General features: G+C 43.1%; 1 protein-coding gene across 6 annotated transcripts in view; it reads right to left on the reverse strand.

The window, feature by feature from the left end:
* NKTR (natural killer cell triggering receptor) overlaps positions 1-3,681 on the reverse strand; it is a 46,785-nt gene extending 43,104 nt beyond the window's left edge. For 4 of the 6 annotated variants that reach the window (XM_068934116.1, XM_068934115.1, XM_068934114.1 and 1 more), the window contains exons 1-2: positions 3,532-3,675; positions 2,787-2,881 (exon numbers count right to left, since the gene is read on the reverse strand). In XM_068934116.1, coding sequence (XP_068790217.1) covers positions 2,787-2,844 — 58 coding nt within the window. In that variant the 5' untranslated portion in view covers positions 2,845-2,881; positions 3,532-3,675. Of the gene's footprint in view, positions 1-2,786; positions 2,882-3,531 lie in introns of all 6 variants that reach the window. The other 2 variants (XM_068934113.1, XM_068934111.1) reach the window with 1 other exon arrangement.
* Positions 3,682-18,057: the final 14,376 nt, after the last annotated feature.

Raw genomic sequence — 18,057 nt, forward strand, 5'->3', positions numbered from 1 at the left:
CCATTTGCTCTTTAAAAAATATCAACCACAATCTCCTCTCATAAAATACGTGTAACAAAGCTTTTGAAAGTAACCTAAACTTCAAGTTACATTGAGAAACACTGATACAAAGTCTACAAATGTTATCACACAGCAAGAGGCACATATAAGCAGGCATCAAGTTTTACTTCACAGTTCTATAGCTAAAATTAAAATAAGGGTGCAGGCAGCACAAAAAGCCCTAATACAGCTTCTGAAAACAGAACCAAAGCTACAGGATGAATATTGTATTTTGCGTAGCAAAAGAGATTTAGTTAACAGTGAAACTAATCCAAACCCTGCATTCCCCTTTCCACATACATACACACGACCTTTTGCTGCACCTTCTAATGTAATATGTGCACTGCTCTCTTATTTCTAATTGCTACAGGTATGTATCCTAACAACAGGCAAACAGCTGTCAGCTCTATGGTGGAAAATTTTTGGATTCTAAACAGACAAAAAATGTTACAATGAAAAAGTTGTGTATTTTGTGGGCAAACAGAGGTCTCCAGTGCCATAACGTGTTAGCTTAACTTTTCAGTGAAGACAGGGAAGGTGGCAAAGTCCTGCCTCTTGGCTAGCAGCAACGTGCAGAATTGTTCCCTTCCCCAGTATCCCTATAGCCAATAAAGATGAACAAGCAGATAAGCTAATTGTGTTAAAGTCACATTAAAATTAACATTTTGCTTACTTTTAAAGTGTCAGCAGCTTTCCAAATTAAAACCTCACTGTTATCAGCAGGACAGTATAGATCCCTCCAACTTAATGCTCCATGTCATCTGTAAGCACTGCTGTACCTCTGACAGTTGAATCAACTTTTGAAGGTCATCTTCAAAATGCCAACAAGCCAAAAGGGCAATGGTTAAGATTTTAACTATAATCTTAAGTTTTGAGTCATAATTGCATAGTAAATTAATGCTAAATGGACACTAGCATACAGTATTACAACCACACATTACACAAGTCCTGATCAAAACATTTTACAGAATTGGCATGTTTTTCTGTGAAAATACAAGCCATTAATCAGGTGCAATAAAAACAGCAGGGTTCTGAATTTGATGTACAGCTGTGAGATTCATGTTACTTTAAAGGGAAGATAAACTGACAGCAACGAATGGAGCCAAAGCCCCGTGCCTACTCCAGGGAACCAGAGTTCTGCACCGCTAGGAACGCTAACATTACAATTTCTCTCTGACGCTAATAACAGCCATCAAATCCAAGCAGATACGAGGGAAAACACGGGAGCCCACTTTTGCTTGTGATACAAAACACATGGCTGAGGAAAGGACAAGAAAAATAGCAAGAGTTATTACAGAATGGAAGCAGGAGTGCACCCATGAAGAAAGACCAGAAGGAAGCAAAGCACAGGGACAACAGGGTAGGGGAATATTCTTCAGAAGAGTCAAAACAGCAACAAAAAAAAAAAACAGACCAAATACGAAGAGTAAATGAGATCACAAAGTAATCATCTATACATAGCACTAATTGTGCTACAAATGAGTTTCTCTAAACTACACTCTTGAACTGGAAACTTGCCTAACCCAAAACATCCAAATTTTATTTTTAAAAGTCTAATTCTGTAGTAAATTAGAATTTAATATTATAGAAAATATTAGAGATATTTTACACTAGAAGTTACGTTTTTCTCCTAAAAAAAAAAACCCGCATTCAGAAAAAGCACTGTTAAACAATTAAAATAACTCAAGTAGAAGTTGTAATAGCCACAAATTATAGTTATGCCATAATCAAGCCATTCAAGTTAGAATTAAATCTTTTTAAAAATTTCTAATGAAATTAAAAAGCAAGCAAAGTGGCTGAAAGTTGCATCTGAATACAACTGAAGTTTGAAAACACAGAGATATAAACTCTCATTTCAAAGGCTTTCACAGAAACTATGAAGTAGAAAACAAAAATGAAAGCATAATGAAGCCATCACAATTATTTCTTTTTTGAGAAATAAATTGTAGCAATATAAAGATCTGGATACATATTGGGCAATCACATACATGGATTACTTCTTGTTCAAAATGATGCTGAAGTAAATCTCTACTCTCATTTTTTACAGACTGGCAAAAACAGAAGAGGTGAAACTGTACTGAGAATTAAGTAGCTAGTCCAGGATTAAAACTCAGTTTACCATATAAAGGGTGATTACACTTTCCATAGGGAAGATATGAGCTAAATATGTTTTTTTTTTTTTTTTTTTTTTTTAAGTCAGGCCATCTGGCCTATTCTTTATTTACAGTCAGAAGACTCATTTTAAGCAGGAGGAGGAGAGGTGACCAGCTGACCTCCTAAGGTCTCCTTCTAATTCAATTACTCTATGATTAAAAACGCTTCTTGTAGCACTTAACACAGACTTCATCATTATCTCCGGTTTCCTCATAACTTGCCCCAGTCTTCCGTAGCTCGTGCAACTGTAAATTTACAAGACCTAACATTGCAACCAGACAGCACTTCTTAACACACGGCGCTTTTTATGTTCAAAGCCGTATTAATTAGCCTTTCTGAACCCCTCTATTCAGGTACGCGATTAAAAACCAATCTGAAGAGAAAACAAAAAGCACGCAGCATCCCAGTCAACATCGAGTTACAAAGAACAACAAGTTACTAACCACATCAACTTAGTTAAAAACAAAAAAAAAAAAAAAACCAAAAACACCTTATCCATGGCCAAATTCATTGCGAACAGCTCGGGTCAACTAATAAGGCAAAGACGCGGAGAAACCACTATAAATGGTAAGCGTCGAACCCCCAAAGCTTACCTGGCTCCCGGTTGATCTCTATGTCAAAAAAGCACTGAGGCCGGTCCTGCACCCCCATGGCCGCGGGCAGCCCTGGGGCCCCTTCTCCTCAGCGCCTGGACACACGGAAGGCAGAAACTCTCAGAAGAGGCGACACGGCGGCAGCTCCCAGCCCGCCCCGGGCCTCTCGGTCCACCCCAGCCACGCTTGTAACACGTCCGGCCCACAGCAAGCTCCCTCCCAAAGGGTAAAATTACCACACCGTGGCGTTTTTGAAAGCGGGGGGGGGGGGGGGAACCCCCTGAGAACGACAGCGCCCGCCCTCAGTGCTTCGAAAGCAGAAAAAATAAACAAAATAAACAAAGGGCCAGGGTTTTGGCGAGTGGGGGCACCAAAGGAACTAGATTTTTTTTTTTTTTTAAATGGATATGCCTGCTTACTCAAAAGTAGGACTTTCCCTCCCACCGGCGGCGAGGCGCTAGGACAAACAGGCTCCAGAAACCTTCCCCCCCCCACCCCCCCCGCCCGGCAGCCGGCCGACACCCCCGGAGGGGAAGGGGAGACAGGGGGAATTTAGCTTCAGACCGGGGCTGACCTCGGCGGGTGTGAGAGCCGCGACCCCCCCCCCCCCCGAACCCCTTCCCGGCCAACCCCGAAGTCCGCCCTGAGGAGAATTTGTCCCTCTCATAAAAAAAGAAAGGGGAAACCACCCCCCCCCCAGCGCTACCCACCCTCTGGCGGGGCTAGCGGCGCCTGCGGCCCTTACCTGGCAGCTCCTGCGCTTTGTTCCCTCTCTCTCCTTCCGCCCACCCTCCGTGAGGAGGCGCCGCCGTCGCAACCGCCGGCCCCAAGCGCCATTAACGGCCTGACTGAATGGCCCGTCCGCTCGGCCCGGCCCCCGCCCCGCCCCGCGCGCGCGCGCGCGCACCCGTCGCCGCGGTTCCTCCCCCCCCCCCCTCCTCCTCCGCCGCCCTTTGCCGGGCGGGAAGCGCGCGCGCGCGCCCCTCCCCCCTCCCCCTCGCGCCGCGCCCAACGGTCGCTGTGCGCCGTGAGGAGGGAAGGGGCGGCGGGAAGCGTCGCGCCGCCCCGCGCCGGGCGCGGCTTCTCCAAGCGGCTTGTGGCACCTTTCGGCGCCCGCACGCCAACGCGAGGGGGTCCCCTTTGTAGGGGCGGGGTGGTGGTGGTGGGGGGAGTGTCCCCCGGCTTCGGCGTGGGTGTGTACCGCACGGCTGCAGATGCGGCCGTGCTGTCGCCCTCCTGAGCGTGGCTGAACAAGCGTCCGTGCCTCACTTGCTGTGGCAGGGGGGAGAGGGCGGGCGGGCGGAACGGGGTTGTTGGAGTGAGCGACAGCGAGAGGTGCCAGCGTGTCCCCTGTGGGGGAACATCCCGCCTCCAGGCACCCTGACCCTGAAGGCATCACAGGCACGCCGGAAAATGGGAGGAGAGCGACTACCCCTCTGCCCTTCGCTCCTCTTTCTTCGGGAATCCCCGGCGGTTTCACAGAGGTGTCTCCCTCCCCTGCTTGAGGGGGAAAACAGCCTTGTGAACGCAAAACCCGAAACATTTTACGCCGGCGAACGCTTGCCACGACACCTTCTCCAGGGCTTGGGCTGGATAGTTATTTTTCTTCAGAAGGGATACAAGGCCGCGCTGGGAGACAGCCTGACACGTTTCCGTCTCGTGCCGCGTCTGCGCCCGGCGCGCGGCAGGCGGGGAAGGCTGTGCTGCCACAGTTGCCTTGATGCAAAGCCCCGCGTGGATGCTCTGCACCTCTGTAAACTTGCCCAGCTGTGACTTACGGGTCTCGCGCTGCAGTTTTGCAATTGGTTTTCATTACTGAACGCCAACGAAAAGTCCTAGCCTAAGCGCGCGTTTGGTTTCATAGCCATCCTGGAACCTAACTCCTTGCCAGCTTTACTCTCCTTCCTCGCCTCGTGACGTTTCCTTTAGCCAGCATCACGAGGAACCAAAGATGATTTAATTACGTTAGCGAGTCATGGGTTACTTTTCTGGGTTTTGGATACTAGACCATCCCAGAGCGTGGAAGCGCTACCTGTTTAGTAGTCACCGAAGTGTCAAAATCGTTCAGGTGGCAGGTGCCAGCATGTTTATTCAACCCATAAACCCTCAACTCGGTTTGAGCCTACTACGCTTTTCAGGCCAAGTCGCTTCGCACTGTGGATATCCAGCAGCTTCAAACCATGCAGCCCCTCATATTCACCTAATTTGCCTAATCACTCCTGTAATAGTAACTTGGTACCCATCCTTACGGGGATGGTTGTGGGTTTTCCTGGGAAGACATCAGGCAGCACCTCCTACTACCAATGTACACCCTGCGTGTCCTGTGACATTGTTACAGCTATTAGTAGTCTCCATGAACACCACAGCTTCACTGGCTGCTGCAAAAAATGCCTTGTATTACTTCCAGGAAGAAGTTGTGTAGCTTTCCAAGCAGGGATGAAATACTCTTTTACTAAGTCCACACCACCCGAGAAGCAAACTGTTTCTCTCTCTCTTGTCTGAGGAGAAATTCAGACGTCTTAGATTAAAAAAATGCTGTGAATGAGCATGAAATCAAAGGATGTTTTGGAAGTTAGGAATGCAACAAAGTGGAAAAGTTTTAGACCTAATTTATTTGTAGCTTTTATGGCTGCTGTCACCATAGTATTTGAGCAACTCATGAAGTTTTAACAGCCAGATTCTCTCTCTCTTTTTTTTTTGAATTTTATATCTAATAACACATGACTATGCAAGTAGTCTCTAAGGGAGATTATTTTTGGAGCTCTTGCATAGGTTCACCGGTCTTTTGGGAACGCTTGCATGGTAAGGTACCACACAATGCGAAAAAAAGGTAGCATAGTCTGGTCCTAAATTATTTATTTCTGAAATGCCATTATAAACTACAAAAGTATTATTTGCCTCATTTTGAAATAGGAAACTTGAGATATCTAGCTTCAGAGAAATTAAGTGAATTACAGTAGGTCCATAGGAATTCCTTTCTGGAGCTGAAATATGAAACCGAGTGTCTGTGATTTCCTTAATCCTCCCAAGGAAAAATATCATATGGTTGGGCTTTCTTAGTTTGGTTTTGTTTTTGTTTTTTGTTTTTGTTTTTTGTTTGTTTCTCATGAGCTGAGATCAACCACTAATTAATTTCCCTTTACCTGGAGTTTTTTGCTTTTCTGTTTTTGGAGTGTGAACTATTTGCTAAAGGTGGCTGGACAAAGAAGTAACCAAAGCATTAATAAAAAACTTGGAAACGTGCTACTTACTTTCCATGCAAGTAGCGAAGATTGTGAGCAATTAAAAGAAAAGTTAATTTCAAGCCCTGATTATTTTAATAAGGAGAAAAATTGGAAAGAAGTTTTGGTCCCCTAGGAGATAAGCTCGTAAGATCATCTCTAGGACTAAAGCTAATAAATATGCTGCTTGGTAGAAGAAAGATATTAAAAAAAAAAGAAAGAAAGAAAAAAAAAGCTTCCAACGCACATTCAAGGCCAGTCTTTTAAACATGAAACATACCCTACTTATAAATGAAGAGTTTTCATAGTGTTTCTTTCTAAGCTACTGCAGATGCTGCTCTGGTAACATCCTGTGCCCACTGAAAACCAATGACAAAGTCCCCATTGATTTCAGTGACTATAGACGTAGGCCGCTTGTAGGGGGATTAATGCCCGCATGGTAGAGCAGTATAGCGACAGTTGAATACTTGCTTCTGCACAATACTAGTTTTTGATGTGCTCCAAATTTGTCAAACAGCCCCTATTTGGCTAAAATATTCCAGGCTGCTCCAATCCTATAGACAACTTCAGCATGCACTAAGATCTGCAGATCTAACTTTGTTTATTCTACCTAAAATCAACTTTAGAGATTTCTTAGTGGTACATTTTAGCCCAAGAAGTGACATTGACAAATCTTGGCTTAAAGTTGCATTCTGTTCTGAAATTGTGTGTACTTAGCTAAAGTACTTTGAAAAGCAGAAGGGTGCAGAAGTTACTATTGAACATTTATGCAACATACGCTGCAGGGTAAAGCTGTTTAAATTGGGACATAGGCTTTATTTTCCAAGGTGTCTTTGATTGTCCGAGTATTTATTAGTTTAAATTTGATCACCGAAGTTCTAACTAACTAGCTGTTGTTTAGGTATTTATAGAGGCTTTTCCTTATCTTTTTGGAAATTCCATGCATAGAATCTGAAATTAAAAATAAACTTTTTTATCAGCAGTAAATTGCTAGATGGTTCTTTCCCTTACTATTTTAAGTGTTGCCATTGCAATTACATAATATTTGTCCGCTGTAATACTATAGAGGCCCTAGTGCCCCAAACCTCTCTAGTCTGCTTCTTGAATGCTGAAGAAAGTTTCTTAGGTAATCTATGATTTGAATGCACTTTAGTTACATAAGGAGGAGAAGGAATTTTTGACATAGCCTTTCATTATCTGGGACATTTCAGTTAGGGGGTGGTGCTCAAAATACTTCTGAGAGACAAATTCATGACTGCTTATTCTAGATCTCTTTCTGTGTTCTGTGCACAGATTCTTATCGGGTGGGAACTGAAGTAAAGTGATTTTGCTGAGAGAAGAACTGACTCAGAACTACTCAGGAGCGTCACAGTAGGTTTGAACATCAAGAGACACTGGATAAAGAGCCAAAAAGTTCTACGGCTAAATTAAAAAAAAAAAAACTCCTGTTACCATTGAAGAAGAGATGAGCACCTAAAGTGTTTCCTTCAATTATTCAGTCATGCAAAACCATTTCTTTAGTATTTTTCTGACATAAAAATATTGCAGAAAAGAATAATTGGAAAATGGCTTTAATCATAAAGTGCCTCACTGCTGAGCAAACAAGTAGATAGGGGGAAAAGCCGTCAGGCAGTTATCCGTTAAGCAAACTTAAACATTGAAAAGGTACTTAATTAAAACAAAAATCCTTGCCAGCTTAGAAGTTTAGAATTTTAAAGGGAAATTTTTTAAAGGGCTTGGGAATAAGTAATAAAACATAAAAGCTGTCAACTCCAAGTTGCTGATCAACTTCCAGATCATGCCACTAATATCTGACGTGTTTCCATGTCCCGAATGCCAAAATGTTGCAGAAAAACATTGAAACAAATGGGAATTTATGGAGACTCAGAGGAGAGGTAGGTAATAGTTCCTATTCAAACAGGACCGAGTAAACTGAGATCCAAAGGACATTGATAGGAGAATGTTACAAACACAGCAGCAGATTTTGGAGGCGCAGGCACTCTCTCTACTGCATTGCTGCCTGCCAGGTAGACTATCACTAATGTTTGCCTTGGATGATAGATTTTCCATTTTGGCATTGTGCATTAACAGCTGCTCAACTAGTCCGTGAAGGTTAGCTGAGAAACAATCTGTCACCCTTTGGTTACTCCTGAGTACTGTGATCCAGTGCAAGAGTGGTCTAGTAACCCTGTTTTAAAGATTACCATGCCTATGGAAATGGAAAGCCAGATACTTTGAACTCACTCTTTAACAGAGCATTAATATTGGATAAAAGTAAAGAAAGATTATATTTACTATTATTCAAATACTAACAATGCCATTAACAACTGCATTAAGACGGGGCAGAAAAGTAAAATAAAAGGATATTGTAGCTACCCATATATTAAGTCAGCCTCAGTGAATTTCTCTCTTTTTTGCTCTCTGACAAACTCCTAGGCTGCTTATGCAGCAGCCTCACAGCTGAGAGTCATGTCTCAAGCAAAACCTTTGTCCTAGGATTTGCTGTTTCTGAAAAGGAGCATTGATTTCTTCTTTAGGCACTGACACCCATATTTCATAAAAACCGGTACAGGGGACTTTAATCGGGTCATTACCCACACCTTGCTGAGACGGGAAATACAGGTAGCCAGTTGCTGAGAGACAGGTCAGGTTTGGGAGACTTTAAGGACTGTGGTGAAAAGGGTACTTGTCCTCCTCCAGTTGCCTGTGCTTTCCCTGGATAAATAAATACCTTCAGTCTCCCTGGCTGATATGGCATAAATCTGAACAGTGAAAACATGCAAAAAGAAAGACAATAAAAATTTAGAAAGTAAATGCTGACAAAAATCTTGAATGTGAGTTCAGAAGCTGGATTGACATTTCAGTGGAAATACAGCCCCAGTTAATGTGGTTTCCTGTTTATTTCTCCCAGATGGTCCAAACCCATTCCTTACTCTGGAATCTTTCCATCTAAATAACTGCTTATTTCCCATCACTGGTATCTGAGTACTTTCCAAATAATTTTGCAAAAATACCTCCATCTCCCGCTCCCTCTACTGCTGGTAGAGAAAGGGTTTGATGATTCTAGTTTTGTGATCAATAATGCCAGATGTCTGACGTGTGTTGATGTATTGTGTATATCTGAAGATTATATTTGGCCTGATCTAAACCCCAGTGCAATTACACTTTTTTTCATTTACTTCAGTGGGTTATAACTCAGGGCTATGGAAAGCAAATGAGGTCCTACTAGTTATCAAAACTATTCCTTAGCCGAAGGATGAAGCCTACTTCATACCAGACTTGAGCAGCTGCTGATTTACCCATTCAGTAATAATTAAAGTAGGTCAAAAACGAGATTATTTTATGCAGCATATAACTGACCTGTGAAACTCAGTGCTACAGAAGAGTACAGAGGTTAATGATACGATGTCTGATTTTGTGTGTGGAATTTTGCAGGGAAACCAAGGAGTGGGCCGTGCTACATGGCAGCAACACAACAGAGAGTTTTTACTCTCACAGTAAAATTAGGCTGTTTCTGTTACTGCATTCTTGCAATCTACCATCTGCTTCTCTGAATCTGTCGTCTCCTTTCTTGTATTAAATCGCAAGCTTTTGAAAGGGAGGACAATCCATGTCTTTTGGTGTATAGTTTGATAACCTACATCAGTCTTAGCTCAACGAAAGAAATAGGTCACTTTTGACTAAAAGCCTATCCTTATTCAGAAGTGAGACTGAGGTCAAAATTAGAAATAAAAAACGGTACTGAACAGATAGAAAACAGATAGAAAATGATATTAATCAGTTAAGAAGTGTAGACACTTGATAAGAAATGCAAAAGCCATTAAGAAAAGTCTGTGGATTCTTAAGCTAAAGACAGTACAATGGTGTTTTTGAAAGTGCAATTAGACTAAAAATTTTTAGCAAGAGCATACAAGCGTTCCTTAATGGAGAGGCATTCATTAGTAGTAATGACAAAAATAGTTAATTCTTATTTTTGTTGTCCATCATGACATAGGGCAGCCAGCGGCGATTTTGGTGCAACCTGTGGGGATTGGTCTTGGTCCTTGCTTTGATCAGCGGTGGTTTTGTAATTGGCAGTATTGAAAAGAACGGTAAGGCGGTGTCACAGAAGCATTTGGATCATTGGGGAAGGTGGCCTCACTCAGCGAAATACAGCCATGGGCAAACTGGACCGTGTCCACGTGTGTCTATATCCAAAGTAATCTAGCACTGAGATGTGCTGGACAAAGAGAAAGGCCAGCACCTGCAAACAGCACCTGCTTAGAAAGCTGACAGACCCTTTAAGAAGCTTGGGACGAAATGTAATATCCCCAGGATCACTCTGATTCAAACTAATAGCTTTTTGAGGGAAAATGACATGGGGATTCCTTTCCTCTAGTTTTTTTTTTTTTTTTTTGTCTAAAGTTTAGTTTACCTTTTAACCTTTGCATTAAAGACTTACAAACTGCAACTCAATGTTGTCATTAAGCATCATCTGAGCACACTTTGTTAAGCAGCACAATTCAGGGAATGCTTGAAACTGAGTCAGCTCAGGTACTTCAGAGCTTATTAGCTCTAGCTCAGACAGTTTGGATGTGTCTGCACCATGTTTGCCAGCACAGCAGGAGGGTTTAATAATTCAGCTGTGATGCCAGGCAAATGTATGTAGCTAGCACAGGCTCAGACCTGTGCCCTTGCTGGGGACCATGGAGCAGAGACATCAAAGTAACTCTGCGGATCAGTTTACCAAAAGCAGAGATTCATCTGAGAGAATTTGCTCTGCTGGACCAGGAATGACTTCATGTAGAGCTGGTGGGACACCTTGTCACTGTTCTCTTAGCGTCACTGTTTCCAGGAGTGTGATGTGCAGCACAGAGAGACTTGAGCTGGTTCCAGGCAGAACCAGCTGAGGTCTGGCAAGGTTTATTAGCACAGGCTCAACACTGTATAAAGGCAGCCGTATTGCTCCTAGCCCCAATTGGCCCCAGAACAAGTATAGCTGCATTTGTATGCATTGTTTTTTCTAAACCAGTAAATTGCACTGAATCCAAGCTGACTCTGCACAAAGCCAACTCAAGTACCTCTACATCCAGACATCTAACAGTACTTAAAAAATAATGACAAAGGTAACTGGGTAAAATGTAATGGTCTGTGTGATCTAAGAGGTCAAACTAGTTGAGACAGCACGTTGGTATGGTTGGAAATCTGTGAATCTGTGGCTGAGGCTCCTTAGCACAATGATAAAAATACAAAGAACAGTGCTGGTAAGGAAGTAACAGGAGTATTTAGCAGATCCATAGCTTCAGTGAGGTGCGTAATTCTCAATAGACCCACGGTGCAGAATAGGCAAAAGTGAACGATTATCCGCTCCTGACACTGGAGGAAGAATATTCAGTCCCAGTAACAGGAGAGGACACAGAAATTCTGGCACATGGAGAATGGGAATTTCATTCCTGGGATGAAAGAGAGGGCCCGATTCATGCAAGAAGTTCCTACAAAGAAGAAGTAGGGGGGGTTGTATAGAAGGAAGTTATTGGGGAATGAAAGACTGCCAGAAGTTCTTGATTTGCACAGTGAGTTTAGACTACAGCAGTAATAAAATATGCAGTCCTTCCTGGTAACAGTACCAGCAATAACCATCAAGATTAATGTTAATGTTGATATAAATAAAGCTGTAATGCAATTATCATCAGCTAGGGTTAGGAAGATTCTCTTTTTCTGGACTGAACAGTTAAGTGCATTGTGTGCACTTATGGAGAGAGAAGGTTAGAAGGAGAGGATTTATATTGTCTTCCGAAAGATTCAACACTGACCATTGTCATAGACAGGATACCGCATTGATCTGTTTGGGAATGGCAATTCCTCTGTTCTGCAACAACAGCAAAATATTTGTGCTGGTAGTTCAGAAGCTTCGACCTCACTTGATTCAATACTAAAAAATCTTGGTAGACAGAGACGTATAAAAGAGTCAGCATGATCTAGTGAAAACGTTGTTTATGCTCTGCATGAGAACAATTTGTCTTATGATAAAGCAGGAGCTTAACATAAAACCTGAATGTAAACATATAAATAAAATGGTTTACTCTAGCTCCCATTTGAAATGCAGGCTGGAATTCTATAGGCTCCAGTTTAGGGACGTGCTAATAATTGCAGATATGCTGTCAACTGTGCCGGCATACTCTTAATAGATTGCAGCTGTTGCTATAAACAAGCAGCAATTGCTTGGGACTTGGAATATACTGTAATTGCACTTCTAACATTGAACTTTCATGAGTTAAAGATGGTAATTGAGGCATCTTTCAGTTCTATCAGTTGAAAATACGGGGAGATGGGCAGTTTTCCAAGGAAGAACAACAGAAATAGGAGAGTGTTTCAGTCCAGGGGGCAGCTAGATTCTAGCTCTGCTCCCCTTACGGTGCACAGCACAACTTGCCTCTTAGGGTAAGAAATTACAGCTGGCCACATACGAAACTGCATAGGGCTTTCCATAAGGGAGCCTGGAGGTTTCTGCCCATAAATCAAGGCTTCCAGTGGTATAACTAGAGTGGATTTACTGGGAGGGAGGGAAAGGGAGAAGAGGAGAAGGCTCTTATTCCTGAGGCTGTGTTTGCACTATGGCAGTATGGGGGAACTGCCAACCCCGTGCCCCTCCACGGCTGCAACTGCAGCATAAGTGTAGGCAGGAACCTGCCCTAGCACTAAACTTTCCATCCCTCAGCCTGGGTTTTGGGCGAATAAATATCCTTTGACCTGTGCTGTTTGCTCTGATGTATCTGAAGTATCTGTGAGGGGAGAAGGAGGGGAATGGGCTCCTCCTGCCTTAACTCCTTGATCATCTACTGCATAATCATCTACTTGTGAGGTTCCTAAAACAGCTGAGCCCATCTAATGACTCTCTGCCAGCAAAAGGGGGAAGTCCTGCCCCCTTTCACAGCCACCAGTACCCTGTCACAACCTCCCACCACCTCTTGTGCTCTGCCTATGCCATTTGTCTGACCTCGAACAAGTCAGCAGAAAACGACTGCAACCATCTACCCCAACCGAAGAAGAAAAAATCAAAACAAAACAAAACAAAACCCTCCAATACCTCCAGACAAGGTGGGGAAGTTGAAAGGGGGGACGAGTCTGCACATCTGGGAGTGAGAGAGGAGAGTGCAGGACCACCGCTTTCGGCAGCAGCAGGCTATTAGAGAGGCTCAGGAATTTCACGAAACTTTACCTGTTGGTGCTTAGGGTTAGGCAGGATGAATCTAAACCAGAGAGGTGTCGTCTAGGGGAGGTGTTCTCTACCTACAGCTTGGCAAAGGTGTCCTGATAGTCTCATGTGAATCTGTCAATCAAATAAAGATACACGTTGCTCTTCTGAAGGATTATAAATCAATGGCGAAAGTAGTTGTGTTATGCTCTACACCCTGTTACTTGTGGTTCCGATGCCCAAATCTATCAAGCATTCATCTGAAGGAACTGCCCGGCCTTTGTGAGAGTAATAATGAATAACTAAGCTTTTTACTGTCACAGTAATAAATGAGGTATTAATGGTGAATTAAGGAACAGAACGTGAGAAAATCCAGCCCCACAGTGATTACAGTCAGTCTTACTAAACAGTCAGATGTGTAAGTGTAAATGTAGCTGCATAGAGGAAGGAATGATATGATCACAGAGTGTCTATAAACAAAAGTCATGATCAATAAAAGCACAGGCTGCACAAATGTTGAGGGTGGATTCAGTGGCTTTCAGGCTACAAAACTATAGTATCTTCCTGTGGCAGTGGTTGCACCGAGTTCCTTAAAGCGCATTCTAGGAGCAGAAACATTTATCTGTGTCAAGGATGGCGTAGAAACAAAGACTTTACGAGCAAAGACTTTCAAGCAAAAATGTCTAACTTGAAATTATCTAATTAATATTCTGTTTGTGACAGAAGGCCAGGAAAATCACTAGCAGCGGTTATATGCTGATCTAGAAACTGCTATAAGCCTGTATGTCTTGGCTTTTAGGTCTTGACTGCACTAGAAAATGTTTCTTCCACATTCTGTAACCGAGCTTCAGTACTACTAGCCAACATCTGTAAAGCCGGCCAAATCGAGGTACATACAGTAGAAACAGGTTTTGACTGTAATTTCTGATCCAAGAATTGGACACACTCAGGTCTAGTTAAAACATATGCGCCAAGGAAAATCACTGGCAACTTCATTAGGCAGGATTTGATCGCATCTCTCAAACATGGCCACATTTTCTTGTGTGCGCCCTGCCGGCATTTACAAGCATAATGCTGCTGAGCCAAATTCTCCTGGCAGTATAAATGGGAGCAGACTATGTCCCTTAACTCTCAGATGGAAGTGATTCATTCCTTGAAACAAAAATGTATCTCTCTCTCCCACTGGGGCCATCTCTCTCCTCATTTTCTTCCAATTGTCTGCTCTGCCAGAGCACTACATCAATCATTTTCCTTCACTACAGACAACCTCTCCTGTAGACTTGCCTCAAAGAATTACATGATGTGCTTCCCTGTGAGAGAACCCCTTCTCATTCGTTGCCTTGACTGAACTGCCTCTGAGCTGTGAACTCACACCCTGTCTCTACACCTTGGTTTTTTGTTGTCCCAGTTACAGGGAAATGAAGGGGAAGACAGAATGAGAACGAGCATCTAAACAACACTGCCAGGGAACAAACAGCTCAGAGAAAGAGCAGTGAAAAATCATACACAACAGAGAGATTCTCCAGAGATAGTCTGAAGATTTAGGGCAGTCTTACAGTAATTGCAGTGATTGCAAAAGTCAGCGTGCACTGTATTATTTACAGCAAACAATGCACGCAGTGGACCCAGCCTGTTTTTATGATCCTGAGGCTTATGATTTGTTTTGTTCTCTCTCCGTTTGATCAGCCTTTCCAAATATTTTTTTCCAACACTTTGGCCTATCATTTGCAGTTTTAGAGACGGTTACAAATACGGTTGATAGCCGAGGTCCTAAAACTGAGCTCTGCTAGTTAGTTTTGATTAGTCACAACATGACTCTTGTAGTGCCAAGGCTGGATAAGCTTCACTCTAGAAGGCAGGTTTCTAGGACAAACACTCCATATTTATGAGCATAGACATCATTTGCTGGTGAAAATCCACTTTAGACTCTTTGGAGGAAGGCTGAGGAAACAAAATTTAAACCCTTTCTGAGCCATCGATCAGGCAGCTGTTGTGCAGCTTCCTATCCCTCTTCAATGGCATTCAAACTAATGGAAAATACATATATGTGCATAGCTCCTGGGCTACTGGATATGTATAAATGTGGCCACATTCTTCCCTGCCTAATACCCACAAAATATCCTTCTCTTTGTCCACAGAAATATTTCTGCAGCATGCAAATAATGTGTAGGTATCACTCAGGAAATAGTGTTCCTGTTCCTGATCAGACTACACGGAGGTCTGAGTTGATGCAGAAACAGGATTTGAAAGTTTCACTCTCTGTTCATATTCAGATTCCTAATACCACACACAGTTTTGGCAGAAAACATATGGTGAAATATTGAGGATAATTGACAGGGCAGTTGAATGAAAACAAGAGAGACCAACATAATTTCCATACTCAAGTGTTTTCCAAGAAAATACATTTATGAGTGGTTTAACCAGTGCTATAGTGCAGTGCATATTTCTCAGGTGCCAACTGCTTTCACATGTCTTTATGAAGACGAGTCACTCTGTAAACTTGACGCGAGGCTGTTCCATTTCCCCATCAGCAAAGGTGTAAACTGGGTAGGAGATGACTCACCTTCTGCTGAGGCACCACTCCCAATGTACATCTATGATACAGTCATCTCCAGATGTTCATCTCCCAGCCCAGTCCCAAGGAATCTTAAAACTGATTCACAGTCTACGAGATTTTTAAAGCAAAGTAGGTTGGTGATCATTTTCTTTTAGGCTTTTCAGGACTCACATTTTTGCTTTAGTCTCCCACTGCGAGACCTAGGACTTTGTTTTAGAAAGAAAGCTGAGATTGCCCCAGGCTTCTTTCTATTCCAGAATTCTGAATCTTAAGTCAAACAGCAGGTAATTCACAGGTCATGGTAAAATCGAGGAGGATGTTCACAGTGCTCAGAATAAGCTATGTGAGCTCTTTTCTTCTCTCTACCTACCAGATGAAGAGCTCTCTAATTTTCAGATCACCTCTCATGTAACTGGAGAACTGTATGTAAATACACTCTAGTTTGCTGAAAGTACTGTATAGCCCCTCACGGAGAAGAACATGGATGCTTCTTACACAGAAGTTCTCCAGGGAAAGAAGCTATAGAAGCTATATATTATATATAGCTATATATAGAAGCTATATATTCCCTCTCTCCTCAGTGAAGGCCTGTAAGTGCCTGCAAGTGGATGTGTGCCTGAAGCCTGTAGGCATGCTTGGGACAGATTTAATCTAATTAATCTGGGGATGATGGTAAAGATGGCTTGCTGACATAGACTTTCAATACCATAAGGCAACCTAAGAGGACACCTACAACCCATGGCAGGTTTATGCGGTCCATACTGAAGGCAAGACTACTCTATTTCCAGGCTAAACTAAACCTATGTTGGAAGTTGTACACTTCACCTAGGCGTGTTGCAATCCAACCTCTAATTGCTACAAAGCCACGCTCTGCGTGAATGCCCCAACATGCTCTTAGACAGTGCTCTGCATCTGATGACGTGTGCTATATGTCAGGAGGCAGAGAATACATTTTGGAGCATGGCATACCTCAGGACCGAATGCAGACATAAGGGCATGAAGTAGAGGTGGGGTGTGCAATAATGCAGCTGCTGCTGTCTCACTGGGTGCGCAGAGTGTGGTACATCAGGTGGTATCAGTGTACGTGCCAGAGCCCCTCTTCCAGTCCTCCATTTGTGTGGTAGATCATTAAACAGTGTCGTATAAGAAGGGATGTCAGCTCTGATGTTCCTAGCTGAGGCTGCTTACTTAAATCCTCCTATAATCAAAACTGGCCATAGCATTTTTGATACGTTTTTTTTCTGCTTGCAGTTCTTTCTTGCGCATGGCATGACTGTACTATAATCAGGCTGGATTTACACGATGGATAATGTTGTTTCTCCAAAGGGCGAACCCTAAAAATCCTCAGGGGAAAAACGTTCTTTGAGCGTGTAAAACTGCATATTTGCTTACTGCTAATTAGGCAAATATAATCTCCAATTGGAATCTTCTTGGAGACTAGGAGGAGGAAAGTGGCCTGAATCCAGGCGGGGAAGGGTTAACAAATGAAACAGAGCCTGCAAAATTGAAATATTCTTTCTGGCTTGCAGACGGTAGGCAAAAGCGCTCACCAAGCACAGAGTTTCTTTATCTGGTATCTAACAGTGCCACAGGGGACAGTGAGATGCCTGGGAACCAAGGTCATTGCCGCCTTCTTTTAAATGTTGCGTTATTGTCTACCGGTACAAAAGTAAAAGCTGGACCTCCTGCATAGCCAAAATGATCGAGTGATGGAAATCGGGCAAGTAAGCATGGAAAAATGCAGAAGTACCAGCACTTCAAATTCACAGATATTTAAGGCTAGAAAGGGCTAGGAAATTATGCAGTCTGACCTCATTTGCACTTGGATTTTTCCCCAGCTACTCCTCCGTACAGCCTGATAACTTGTCAATTAAAGGGGAAGCGACAAAGTCAGTGACTTGCAGATATATAAAACTCTCCCTTCTTGAGCAGGGAATCTGAGGAGAAAATTAAAATGCATAGTTTTTACGGCCAAATCCTGCAAAAAATCATGCACTTACTTACCCAATAGATTGAATGGCTATATCCAAACTAGTAAACTAAACAGGGCTGGACAGCGGCTTGAACGCTGTCTACTGTTCAATTGTTAGCACTGCCCTCGGCATGGCTGTAGCTTCTGCTGACTGACCCGGGCACAGTCTGAGAAGGTCAGGGGCCAGCAATTTCTCCTGGTCAGCAGAACAAAGGAAGCCACCCTGCCCTGGGGGCAAAGAACAGGAGCGGAATTAAGCTGTATGAAGTTATATGGATGTGAGCCATGACGTGCCATTTACACTCAGGTCAGAGGATGAACCCCGGCCTGCTTTATTTATAGGCATA

This window comes from Struthio camelus, chromosome 2 (genome assembly GCF_040807025.1).
Source record: "Struthio camelus isolate bStrCam1 chromosome 2, bStrCam1.hap1, whole genome shotgun sequence".
NCBI classification, from domain to species: Eukaryota; Metazoa; Chordata; class Aves; order Struthioniformes; family Struthionidae; genus Struthio; species Struthio camelus.